Source organism: Rattus norvegicus, chromosome 1, assembly GCF_021556685.1.
Source record: "Rattus norvegicus strain SHRSP/BbbUtx chromosome 1, alternate assembly SHRSP_T2T, whole genome shotgun sequence".
NCBI lineage: Eukaryota > Metazoa > Chordata > Mammalia > Rodentia > Muridae > Rattus > Rattus norvegicus.
The window spans coordinates 211,759,194-211,772,943 of record NC_141534.1 but is presented as its reverse complement, the minus strand read 5'-3'; the positions used below and the strand labels follow the sequence as shown (position 1 = coordinate 211,772,943).

General features: G+C 52.9%; 1 protein-coding gene across 6 annotated transcripts in view; it reads left to right on the top strand.

The window, feature by feature from the left end:
* The window catches only part of Osbpl5 (oxysterol binding protein-like 5), a 54,461-nt gene that overhangs the window by 19,988 nt on the left and 20,723 nt on the right, over positions 1-13,750 (top strand). For 5 of the 6 annotated variants that reach the window (NM_001015024.2, XM_087573561.1, XM_087573584.1 and 2 more), the window contains 2 exon segments: positions 7,509-7,665; positions 10,071-10,153. In NM_001015024.2, coding sequence (NP_001015024.2) covers positions 7,509-7,665; positions 10,071-10,153 — 240 coding nt within the window. 6 annotated transcript variants of the gene reach the window in all.

Sequence of the window (13,750 nt, the reverse complement as noted above, 5' to 3'; positions counted from 1 at the left end):
CGGGCCCCTTTGGGAAGCCTCTCACTGTGTGGACAGCAGAGGGGGGCTTGTGCGGTTGACCCCGCAAACTAGGGCAGAAGGATATGTGGGGTCTAAAGCTTTGCATGGAGGAAGCCAGAACTCTGGCCACCCCCAAGTGAAAGAAAGCCCAAGTGGGGAGGGGCTTCTCAGGTGACGAGTCACACTCCGGCCTGGCTCAGGAGCACACGCACAGGGTTAAGTCATGGGACCAGGGGGCACAGCAAGTGAGGAAGCCATTGCTCATTTCATCTGAGGGAGGAGCTCCTCGGTTTCCAGATCTAGAACCTTCTTTCCCAAAGAGGAGGAACTCTTGGAGAGGTGGAGGGAACAGTTTGTCCCAAACTAGGACCAGGCCAACAAGTAGTTATGAAGTTCTTGAAGCCAGGTGGACACAAAGAGGGGAGCTGTGTGACCGAACCCCAGAGGGGCATGTCCTTGTCCTCAGGAGTTGCCCTAATGCTTTTTGGATGGTTGGTTATTAGTTTTAAGTTCCACTGAAGCCCAGATACACAACGACACAAGTCTTCCCTCAGCCCTCTTAAGCAGGGTGACTCTTGGCACAGGGGTCAAGGGAAGGTGGGAGGTAACCTTGGTGTAGCCTGTAGTATATGGTACAGGCCTTCCTGGCCTGATCCAGAGCTGGGCCTAGCACCAGACTAGAACTTAGTATTTGGTCTCTACCAGTCCTGCCCCCCAAGTCCCACTAGGGCCTGAGTGGGCATCTGACCTAGGTATTGTTCAGTGTTTGACATTGGGCTAGTCATCCCCCCACAACACTTCCAGGTTTTCCTCTGTGTCCTTTGTCACTCAGCAGGTAGAGTTGAAGCAGATGTAACTGTGGGGTGTCTGTCTCCAGTAGTTACTTACTTGATCTAGGGTCGTCTAGCAGGGACTACATGACAAGGTCAGTAACATTTATGGACCTGCCATAGGACCAGCTGCAGCCATGCACGGAGGGGTGAAGAGACCCGACCCTCCCCATTCTCTCTGACATCAGGACAGTCTGGCTTTGTTACATCCCTCCCACTGGTGGGGTAGCTTCTGGCCATGTGGGGCAGCCAGGGAGCCTTAGATCATGGGGTGGGGCTCAGACACCAGATTCACACAGCCAGCCAGACAACCTACCATCTTAGAGATTGTGGCTTGCTGGGTCTTTAGTATCTATCCTTCTTTCTGATTGAGAGGTAGAAGCCATGTCCAGAGTCCAGAGAGACCCACCATATCCAGGAAGCATGAGCCTCTCTGGGGCAGAAGTCCCTAGTGGGGATGTACAGGCAGTCATCCCGTACAATGGCAGTCGGTGTCCTGTGGACATTGGGTCCCTGGTGCTATTAGGAAGGAAGCAAGAGAGGCTAAGGCTATCTTGTCTCCTCCAGTCTTCTTGCGGTCTATCCAGGTAGTATAACCTACATGAGAAAAGTGAGGGGCTAGACCAGGTAAGCAGGTAACTGCAGGTAGCACTCAGCTTTTCTGCTGGGTGACCCAATGGCAGACTCTTGTCTCTCAATCAGCCCCCACACAGGGTAGAAGTGACCTTCTTCAGAGCCATCCCACTGGGGGAAGCATGCTGAGCTAAACTCGGGGTGTCTATGCAACACCGGGACCCCTGTGAGCGCCTCTTGGGCATGCCCAGTTAGTACAGGACTGGTCTTGACTGCAGTGGAGCCTACCCCAGAAACAGGTCCTCCTCCCATCCATGTGTGGAGGCTCACAGCAAGTCTGGGCTGAAAGTGGGGCAGAGTTCTTGACCCCTGGTTGGCCCCTCTTCCTGGCTGGACTCTCCCGTGTCCTTCCTCTAATCCTCCATAGTGCCCCATGCCAGCTTACATAACCACCGAGAGCATCGTCCCGATCGCAGTTTGTATACAAAATCAAAGATTCCTCTCAGTTGGATGGGGCCAGAAGAGACTGGGTAGGACATGGTATGGACAGGGCTTTTCAGTCATTCTATAGAGTCTGGAGAACTCTCCAGTGAATCTGCAGTAAAGCTGGGCTTGCAGGCCACATTCCTTCATTTCTGAACTGGTTCCAAGGGTTTGCATCCCAACAGCTGTTAATGAGTTCAGACAAAAACATCAGCGCATACACAGAGAGGAAGACCTCTACCAATGATAGAATCCCAGCAGCTAAAGCCTTACTTCTCTCCAGGGACCCTAGCCTGACTGCCCCCAGCAGGTCCTCATAGCCTATGACTAAGGAAGCTACCCTGAGACCACAGAGACATCCATGGTGCACTTGGCTGCTGCAGGTGCCTCATGGCCCCACTCAGAGAAAGACGCTCCACACATGGCTGCAGAATGAATGTATGTGGTCCTTCTCATGGTCCCCAGTCCTCTGCAGGATGGCAGAACGGACTCAGGTCAGAACCGTCCCATCTTCGTGCAGGTGGAATGGGAAAGGGGTGTGGGACTGGACGACTTCATCAATTCCTTCTCTGAGGCTCAGACAAGCCTGGGCCCAGATTTCAAATCTCTGCCTCCTTCTGTGTGGCCTTGACCTTTCTCCACAAAGATCCCATTGTTTTGGACAAAGGTGGGCGTCTGTTAGCAATGGAGGGAGTGGTGCATCGGGGCCAGATTCCCATTTGGAAGCTAGCCGGAGGGCAGTGAGCTAGTTCGTTCTTGGTAGGGTGACCCAGCTGGGAGGGGTATCCTCCTTGGGGACTAAGTGGCTCAGATGGAGGAGTATGCTCACTAAGTAGATAGCCTGGGTCAAAGTGTCTCCACTCTGTGAGAGGTGTCCAGCTCACAGAGGTTTTGCCCACTTTCCAGATCTTTGTCCACAGGGGCCTGGGCTTAACGGAGCAGAGACAGTGCTGGCTCTGTCTTGTCTGCTCTGGGAGGCAACACCACCCCTGGTACCAATCAGGTTTCTATGTTCTAGATGGGAAACTGAGTCAGAGGAGCCTATCTGGCCCCATGTGGAAGGCAGAGCCAAGGTAGGAGTTGGAACTGACTCCTCCCCTTGCTCTTGCCCTGTCACCTTCCTGAGTCCCAGGTGGCCTATGATACTCAGCTGGGGAGGAGAGAGCCCTGAGAAAAGGGACCAGGAGGTGCCTGAGGTCAAGGACAGATGGCCACCCACTGGGAGCTCTAAGTCTTCTGGCTAAGCCTCTGCTGCTCCCAGGCTCAGACACATGGATGTACTTTAGTTGTGGCTGTGGCAGCACAGTGGAAGCTACAGACACTGTCATAACACCAAGGATCCCAAAAAGCTCCAGGCCTGTGAGTCCAGGGTACAGATAGGGAAGGATCCAGAGAGGGTCTGGAATGGGATGTCTGGGTCTCAGCAGTGTGTCTATCCCTGTTAGGAGGGGGGAGCACTGCCTCACTGGGAGAAGCAAGAAGGATCACTTCCCCACAGCCTCGGGGATGGGTCTGCCGACCTGCTAGAGAACTTCAGGAACCTTCCTTATAAAAGCCACTCCAGCTTCTCCTGAGCCCACTTTCCATCCATGAGCTAGCTCTCTGCAGTATTGCATGGCCATGAGCGAACCCAGCTCGTGGAGCACAGAAGGGTTATGTAGTCAAACCAGCACAGGAGGCGCCCCTCAGACAAGCCCAATGCAGCCTAGCACAGATCCTGTATGAACTGTAGGAAAACACAGGAACCAGAACAGTGGCCTGAGGAAGTGTTCTGTGGAAGAGCTAATTCTCTAAGGAAGAAGAGAGACCCATAGAGGATCCTGGGGAGGCAAAGGCACACTTCAGCTACCTAGGTAGAGAGAAGAACAGACATAAACCAACTAGGGTGGCTATGGTAACACCCACCACACACCCCTTTCTCTTCCTTCCCTAGCAAGATGCAGAGCCTGCAAGCCTACACTCACCCCATTTGCCTGGGCGTGGCCAGCAAACAGGCCCTACCTGGGCCTCATGGCATCCACAGTCTCTAACTAGACACTGAGCTTTGATTCTCTGTGGATCAGGAGTTCACCCCCGTTCCCCCTACTTCTCCCATCAAACCTCAGGGTTCCAGGCACACCCAGCCCATCCTCCATTCAGAACATTGTTCTAAGAGTCCCATGTCTCCATTCCGAAGCCAAGTTCTTTCTGACGTGTGTATGTCCCTGTCTTCTGTGAACTCTGACTATAGACAGAGCAAAGACAGAAAGGTAGCTGGATGGCCAGGCCAGGTGGCCATGTGAGTGTGGTCGTCAAAGCCATTCTGCCAACACCAGCAGGAGGAAGATAGGTGGCTGCTTCACCTGCAGCCTTTGTAGGCTAAGGTCCGGCTGACGCTGAACAGGAAGGCCATCTATTGTAGGCACAGAGTCTATCCCAAGCTGAGGTAAAGCTTTCACTCACAAAGCAGAGGTGTTGGGTAGCGGGTTCCATGCCTGTCTGCCAGATAGGCCTTCCAGCCACACTTTATTGCATAATGAAGGTTTATGGCCTTAACTCTGGGGGTGACTGGCTTAGACTGTGCAAGGAGAAGACCTGCCCTTGACCTGTTGGGCTTTCCTTGTGTTCCTGGCTTGCTGTCTTTTTCTCAGGCCTGGGCCAGAACTAGATGCTGGCCATATATGCCTAACACCCCATTCCCTAGCCACTGCTCTGTCCTCTGTCTTTTTGCCTGGCCTTCTGTGTAATCTCATTTTGGGGGATCAGAGTCTCTAGGTTAGGGAAGTGGGCAGAAGTGGATACCACTCTAGACTTCCATCCCATAATTCCATGCGCACATATGAGTACGTTATATCCTTGCCTTGGGCTCCTTCTTCCTAGGTCCCACAGGGCCCTCTCTGCCCATGACCTCATCCAACTGCATGTATGTTGTATGCCTGCCTTGGGCTCCTTCCTCTTGAGTCACACGGGGCTCCCTCTGACCATGACCCCAGGCCTGTGCAGATAGTTTGCCTTGGGCTTCTTGCTCTTGGGTCTCATGAGCCCCCCTTTGCACTTGGACTTCAGGGTCTTGAAGGCAAGAGGATGGCACAACTGAATGTAGAAATGGCATCTTTTGCAGAGCAAGGAGGGGCTTTAGCAGCTATGGGCAGGGACTAACTAGGCTCAGATGACTCCGAGTGACTGTAAGGTCTAAAAGGTAGCATTGCTGACCTCAGTCACTGATGATGGTGGGGGCAAGCACACTTTGGGTTCTTATGGTATTGGGTAAGCAGAATTCAAGAGCCATAGAGTCTGGCTGGAGCCCCTGGTATCTAGAGTCAAAGTCCAGGAGACCTCCCAGTGGGTCAAACGGGCCAGAGGTGGGCAGCACAGCCCTCCCGAGTTACCCCGCAGCCCCAGAGCTCTGTTGCTGTAGCCAGCATAGTGTTTCCTCATGCATCCTTTCTTCCTTCCCTCCCATGTATTCTCTTTCTCTCCTCTCCTAGCCCTTCTCTTTCCCTGAAGCTTTCGTGGGTGGGCATACATGGGGGCTGAGATCCTAAGACCTGTCAACCTTGATCTTCTATTGGGAGGAGGACATTGGCCCAGTGTGTATGACAGCCCCCAACCTGGCCACCTGTCTATAGGACGGTCCCTGCCTCTCAACCTATTCTTCAGTCATTCCAAGGAAGCTTTGTCTTGACTACCTCTCTGCAGCTCTTCCATAAGCAGGGCCCAGTGTAGGGAGCATGCTAGTCAGGGAACCCAGCCTTACTCTGGTACTTTCAGCCAGCGTCATCTATAGCCCTCCATGGTCCTAGGTCCCCATCCGGGAGCTTCCTTACTTGTTGCTGCCCTGGGTGGTGGGATCGGGTGGTGGACAAGACAGAACCAGTGTGCAGTTGAGCACAGGGTATGCATGTATGTGTATACATATGTGTCTCCATGCATAGGGAAGCCAGAGGTCAACCTTGTGCCGTTCTCAGGAGCCATCCACCTTAATCTTGAGTCAGGGGCTCTCCTTAGCTTAGGGCCTTATAGATTTGACTAGATGGCTGGCCAACACACCCCAGGGGTCCACTGCGTCCTCAGACCTGGGATTATAGGCTCTGAGGAGTGAGCTCAGGCTCAAACAGCATCTCTCCTGCCCAGGAGTTTAACAAAGAGTAAAGCATTGCCAGGGAGGGTTTCTAGGAGCCTCCGGTGCTATGCGGAGAATGTGCAGAGTTGCAGCCAAAGAGTGGTCACCCGGAGGACACTTCTGAGTGGAATGTGACAAAACCCAGCCTGTGCAGTAGGGGTGGGGATGCAAGACGAGAGCAGAGCAGAGCCACACAGAGGTCCTTCAGGCTTGGGCTCAGCGTTTGCCAGGGCTGTGGCTGTAACGCAGTAGGTGAAAGGGTGAGTAGCACAGGGTGGACAGAGCTTGGGACTAGGAGACCTGGCTGGCCTGTGAGGTGCACCTCCATCACACTTAGTGTGTGACAGTGGCCTTCAGACGGCAGGCATTTCTAAAGGGCTGGGTGGGGCACAAAGAAGAATGGTGGAGTTAGGCTGTGAACCTTTCCCCAAGCCTGTGTCATTCAATCCCTAAAGAAAGTGAAGCTTCCAGAAGGACAGACCAGTTATGTCGGCACTCCTTGTCACACTGCCGGGCATGAACCCCTTTCCTCCTGCAGGTCCCCAAGGGCCCAGCTTGCCTTAGTTGCCCTGGGCCTGGAACTACCTATCTAAGATCTTAGCTGAGTAATGAAATGTGCAGAGAACAAAGATGGGCTTTGGTCTGTGGACAGAAACGTCTGGAACTATTGGCACCCCAGGTACCTGCCCATTCCTGAATCCCACCTGGTCCCCAAGATTGGCAGGAAAGGCTATGTGTATTTGGGATCAGGCCATTGGAAAAGGGGAAGCTATTAGCCAACAAAGGAGGCTCAGGCCATGTCCCTAGAAAGCTGGGCAAGTGGGGAGCCTGTCAGGGTCTGTTGAAGAACCTGTCTTTGGAAGCAGACAGATGAAGCAGGACAAAACGTCTCTGCTTGGCAGCCCCTGTCAGGAGACTCCGGAGCAGAGCTTGGATTTTCTTACTTATAAGAGTAGCCGACATCGGATGCCTTCTGCTCAGCCGACAGGGAAAGGCTTGGGAAGTGGCTGACCAGCTGTTCTCAGCTGGCAGGCCATGTTTAGGGTGAGGCTGTGAGGACCCGTGACCTGCTGAAGACATTGCCAGTGGCTAAGAGTGTAGTGAGGCTGCCTGTAGTTCCTCCTCTGTGGCCTCTCCTGGTCCCAGGACTGCTTCTAGCAGGGAGGTGATGTCATGGGCTAGTGTGAACCTGTGGGAGCACACCTGTACCTTCTCAGTGTTCAGTACTTTGAGTCCTGGGACCACACAAGACCAGGGACACTCAGGCAGAGCCAGGGACCTCATATGTCCTAAATAAGCAGACCCAGGGACACCCCAGTCTCCTGTTAGTTTGCCTACTCACACTTTGGGGCCACCTGGTCTGCTCTTCCTTATAATTTTGGTTGTGAGCCTAGCCTTTAATGGCTGAGCCATCTCTCCAGCCCTGGTCTGCTCTTCCTTGACCTCTCTGTGGACACACCAGAACATTCCCCCTGGTCTTAGATGAGGCCTGACCACATGCCCCTGCTCCTTCCTTTCAGAAGCCCCCCAGCACCCACACCATGAAGGAGGAGGCCTTTCTCCGGCGCCGTTTCTCGCTATGTCCGCCAGCTTCTACTCCGCAGAAGACTGACCCCCGGAAACTCCCACGGAACCTGCTTCTGGGCTGTGAAAATGAGCTTGGTCCCATCACCCCAGGTTGGTACAAGCCATGGGGAGCTGGGGTCCCCCTGACTCTGCAGTTTGAGAACTCAGCCAGTGTCCCACCCCATCCAGTACCTTCATGGCCAGTGAGAAAGACTCCCATACGAATGGTCGCTGGTCACTGTGGGTAAAAGGCTCACAGCACACCGAAGGCTCACAGCACACCGAAGGACCAAGTTTGCTGGTGAGGTTCTAGCTTAGGGATGGTAAAGAGCAGTTACCTCAAACACTGGCTGTGGAGACAGGCACCTACCCTAGCCCTGCTGATCTGGCTGAGTGCCTGCAGACCACGTACTGGGGCTCAGTTTACTAGTTAATAAAATGAGGACAACATTAGCACCTATGTCCCCCTTCCAAGAGGTTCTGAATCCCAGGAGAGAACATTTCAGACCTTGCTACCTCCATGCCACTTGCAGATAAAGTTCTGGCTCCTGGAATCTGGGCCCCACCACAAAGAAAGTTCTCATGGCTGCTAAACTGATGGCCTCTGTGCCCATCCACCCAGGTTAGAGCCCTCTCTAACCTGTGGGTGGCAGCTGGCATTAGAGAATTTAGCCCTTCCTTTCAGAGGCCTCTAAGGAGTGAGAGGTAGAATTATATACTGCTCCAGAGGACTTCAGCCTCCCCCCCCCATCCCCTCTCTCCTCTCCCCTCTCCCCTCCCCTCTCCCCTGTCCCCTCTCTCCTCTCCCCTCTCCCCTCTCTTCTCTTCTATCTCCCCTCTCCCCTCTCCCCTCCCCTCTCCCCTGTCCCCTCTCTCCCCTCCCCTCTCCCCTCTCTTCTCTTCTATCTCCCCTCTCCCCTCTCCCCTCCCCTCTCCCCTGTCCCCTCTCTCCTCTCCCCTCTCCCCTCTCTTCTCTTCTATCTCCCCTCTCCCCTCTCCCCTCCCCTCTCCCCTGTCCCCTGTCCCCTCTCCCCTCTCCCCTCTCCCCTCTCCCCTCTCCCCTCTCCCCTCTCCCCTCTTCCTCCTTTACCTCCCACTGCTGGATACAGAGTGAGGAGAAGACACCAGCCTTCCCTGAGGACAAGTAGAAAGCCATGACAAGGAAGGAGATCTAGAAATCATCAACAATCTTAGCCACCCGAAAGGGAAACTGAGGCCAAATGGGGAGAGCACTCTAGACAGTCACTGGGATACAGGGAAGGTTGATGCCTGGTAGCTCATAGCCCTCATTCACCTAGGCTGCAGGAACAGGAAGGAGAGGAGAGGACCAATCCGTTTCAGTAGGGGAGGTGGGAAGGTAAGCGGGTAGTGGCAAGCCTCAGCTGGTGATCACTTTCTGGAAACTTGAGCTGTGGAACAACAGACTGGGCTGCATAGGAACTGGGAGGCTCCAGGCCCTCTTCAAGGAATGGAAGAGATGACAGGTTTCAGGAGCAGGGGTGTGGACAGGATATGTGTGGCAGCAAAGAGCAGAGCTACTGCTGACCTGCCTCCCCTGACGTGAAACCTCTGCTCTCTTCGGTGCTTGGATCATAACTCCTCCTCCCTGCTCAGAGTGCACCTTCCCACATGTGGCCTCTGAGAGTGGGCAACTGCCCATCCCCCACCCAGCCCCAAGGCCTGAGTTAGGGGACTGTATGGGCAGAGAGTAGGAGTTCCTGGGGCTCAGTCACATGGGGGAGAGGCAGTCACCAAACTGGGATGTTAGGTGACCTCAAGTGGCTGCTGCTCTCTGACCTATAAGTAGAAATACTTTCTCTTGTCACTGCCTTGGCTTTTCCGGAAAGAATATCTCTATTGCTCAGCTCTGCCCAGCCCTTCCTAGCACCCTTGGGAGGTGGTCTGAAGAGCCCCTAGTCTCCTAGCTGTTCCTTCCCCTCATACCCATCCCTGGTTTGTGGCTCCAACAGGGAGAGTTTCACCTCACCACAGATTCATGGCCTCTGTTCTAACCCACGGGCCCTCCTCCCCCAGGTAGCAAGTGAGAGAGGTCAAATCACACCCCTGGCTGGCTTCAGGACACCCCACTATCATCTCTCTCCTTTCAAGCTGCAGAGTACAGAGAGGCTGGGCAGGGGTCTGGGTGCCAAGCCTCCCTCCCACCTCTTCAGCTAATCTGGAGCAAGACTACATACAGGACTACCAGAGTTCTGTATTTTGTGCCTCTGAACCTAGGTGCCATGCTTCCTTGGTGATCCAAGAGCCTAAGTGTCTCACACACACACACACACACACACACACACACACACACACACACTCAACTGCTCTCGTTTCCTCTAGCTCCTCCCCTGTTTCCTCTCTGCGGTTGTGTGGGCTGACCAGAGCCCCTGGGACCCTTTACTGAAGCTCACTCCACCTCTCAGGGCCACACCACTTTACTGGCTTCCTGCCCCTCCCAGGCAGGGTTTAGGGCACTCTTGCTCTCTAAGGAGTCCTGCCTATCCACTGTCTTCCAGGAAGGGACATGGAGTCCAACGGCCCATCACAACCCAGAGATGAAGAGCCCCTGACACCAGGCTCCGCCACGAAGGTGCCACTGGTAAGAGTCTGGCTGAGGGAGGACCGGGAGGCAGGGAGCCTAGGTCAAGGGATGGCAGGGTGTTGGCTGAACCTGAGGTCCCCTTACTTACATGAGGAAAAGCCTCAGCTCTCAGGCTGCGCCCTATTTGCATGAGGTTCAGTCAGCTGTGTCTCTTGTCTTATTAGGTGCTTAGCATAGCCCAGTGAACCTGAAAATGGGATTCCTGCCAGCCAGGACTATTTGGGGAGTAGGAAGCTCGGCTAAGGGAGACCTTCCAAGCTATTAGGCTCCGTTCTTCCTTCTACACTCTACTGTCCTCTCTGCGGCCACTTCCTGGTGGAGTCCACACTCTTCAGCTGTATTAACAGCTGCCGTGGGTACCCATGCGCGTATGTATCTGGGCTACAGTCATCTGTGAACTTGCCAAATGCTAAGGCAACTATGAACCTCTAACACATTCTGTGTTTAACTTTTGAAGAACTGCGGAACTCCCATGCACTTGTCGAGCACCGGCACGCCACAGTTGCCCTCCCTCAGTCCTCCCCAGCCAGCACTGGTGGTTTCTATTCTGTTTCTGACTCTAGCCTTTCTGATTGGCATCTCAGTATGGCTTGGTTTCCGTGTTGACTCAGATCAGCATGGCATCACATGCATCTGTGAGTCTTCCACCTATCTCCTGATCGGGTTGTTGCATTGCAAGTATTCTTTTTTTTTTTTTTTTAAGATTTATTTATTTATTATATATAAGTACACGGTAGCTGTCTTCAGATACACCAGAAGAGGGCATCAGATCTCTTTACAGGTGGTTGTGAGCCACCATGTGGTTGCTGGGAATTGAACTCATGACCTCTGGAAGAGCAGTCGGGTGCTCTTACCCGCTGAGCCATCTCTCCAGCCCCAAGCATTCTTTATATATTCCGGCTGCTCAGCCCTAAGCATTCTTTATATATTCCGGCTGCTCAGCCCTTCTCAGATGTGTTGTTTGTAAACAGTCTCTCATTTGGAGGCTGTTTCTGTTACAGTTTGTCCTATTTTATTGCATGTATATATGTGTGTGGAATGTGTAATTTATATGGTATATGGGGTGTGTGTTTGCATGTATGTGGAGGCCTGAAGCTAATATCAGGTGTCCTCTGTTGCTTTCCACTTTATTTATTGAGGCACAGTCTCTCCTGATAACAGTTCTGGCTTGTCTTGCTAGCCAGCCTGCTCCAGGATCCTGACTCTATCCCTCAATTGTTGGGATTTCAAGTGGTCACAACATCTGTCCTGCTTTTACATGGCTTCTTTCTGGGGATTCAGACTCTAGCCTGCATATATATGTATGGTGGGAGCTCTACCCACTGAGCCTCCAGTTCCAGGTTTTAAGTCATTTTTATAGGTAGGCTGCAGAGTCCCAGGAAGATTTCAAAAGCCCCAATTCTGGGGGACCGTCCCATTTCCTAGGTGTTCCTGTTTACCTTGTATACATGAGGACACAAGTGTGACTGGGGGTCTCTGGTGTGGAGGCAGTATGCCAAGCATGGCCTCCTGGGAGAATCCCTTCTGCAATGCCCAGCAGGCTCTGTGCCGACTCGACTACTCCCTCAGAGTGGCCTCCGCCTTGCCTCCCAGGATGCAGTGGCTGCTCTGCCCCAGGCCCCCGGCCTGCCTTCCTTCTTCCTCTGGCCTAAAACAAGCACAGCTGGTTCAGCCCAGTCTGGTGAAAAGCTGATGGCAGAGGTCAATCTCTTGACTCTAAACAGTGGGTATTTTTGGTTTTTAGATTGACTTATTTTTATGTGTGGATGTTTCATGCCTGGTGTCCTAGGAGGCCAGAGAGAATTTCAGATGCTGGCAGTCGAACCAGGGTCCTCTAAAGGGCTCTTAACCACTGAACCATATCTTCCTGTGAATAGTATTGCTGGGCTGGAGACATGGCTCAGTCATTAAAGGATAGGCTCACAATCAGAATAGTGCTTTAAGCTAAACCATTGTGTTATTCGTCCATCTCTTCATAGTTCTTGAGAAACACCAGCTGCTAGTCTGAGCAGGGACTGAGTTAGCTGCCCCACAAGGGTGCTCGGACAAACAGCTCACCACAGAACTGTCTGCAAGCTGGAACTGTCTAAGCCCTGTGCAAGTCAAGCCCTGCACATTGACACCCTTGTGGTCAGAGCTGTCCTCATTCTGGGCAGGCCATTCAGGGACTGAGAAAGAGAAGTGTGGAGAGGAGAGGCCAGGCTGGGGAGCGGTCTGCAGAGTCCCAACACGGCTGTCCCTAGAGGCCTGCTACCTGGCACAGGCATCATCGTCCTCCTCAGATCAAAGACTGCACTCCCTTTGGCCATCTGGAATGTTCTTTGTGGCTAAGAGGATGCTCCTCTGAACAAGAGGGACTGCCATGCTCAATCCAAGTTTGTCTTCTTATTGGCTACAACATTGCTTTTGAGCCTTGCTGTGGGGCGGGTAATACTAGTGACCTGAGCTGTTGTGATTGGTTTGTTTGTCTTCAAGACAGACACTGGCTCTCACTGGGTAGCCTTGGCTAGTCTGGAATTCATTATGCAGACCAGGCTGGCCTCCAGCTCATAGAGGTCAGCCTCTCTTGCTTCCTGAGTGCTAGGATTAGAGGTGTGTAAGACCACACCCAGCTGATCTGTTCTGTTTAATATGCATATATAAGCCAATGAGACGGCTCAGCAGGTAAGGCACTTGCCACCATGCCCAAGGACCTCAGTTCGATCCCTGGGATCTGCACTGTAAGAGAAAACTTACTCCTGCAAGTTGTCTTTAACCTACAGACTCCCAGCCAGCCCTCAGAGCCAAGTACATCATCCTTCCTTCCTTAGGTCAGAGTCCGTCACTTTGGGGAAGATGAGGCAGGAGAAACCCGAAACACTAGTCACCTTTACCCATGGTCAAGGGCAGAGAGCCACTGACGAGTCCGTGGGCTCAAGCTTAGCTTACTGTGTTCTTTCTGTTCCGTCCAGAGCCCGGCCCATGAAACAGTGCCATTCATATTCAGGGTGGGCCTTCCCACCTCAGCTAAGCCAACTAAGAAAATCATGGGCCAGCCCCATCCATGGAGTCCTTACGGAGACTCTTCCCAGGCACTTCTACGTTCTGTCAAGTTGACGATTAAGACTAACTCTCGAGCTCTAATTTTCACATCACAAAACAGTCATTTGATTTTCTTTTTCCAGACACATCAGCTTGTTCCGTGCAGAAGAATGGGCCGTGTCAGCCGATGGCCATTGTTTGGGCTTTAAATGAGGGCATTTATTAAGTATTTAGCAAGCTCAAGTCCAAGAACACATGGAGGTAGCCGATAGACAGAAGCAGCAGGCAGAAAAATATCAAATCAGGAGTTTTCGACGCTCAGCAGGAGTGATTGGGGTAGCAGGATAGAGTGAACAAAGGGACCACCGGGCTCACACGGCCAGTGTGACCGCCTGGGGATGTGGAGGCAGTCAACTGCAGTTCCCAACTGTGCCTTCTGTCCATAGCTGAGTTCTGGCTCCTTGTTCCCACTGTAGACACTTATTACACTGAACAACAGTAACTGCCTCCATGAGAAATGGTCACCTTCCAGCTGTTCTCAAGAGCACAGCACTTGAATTCTTTAGGACTCCT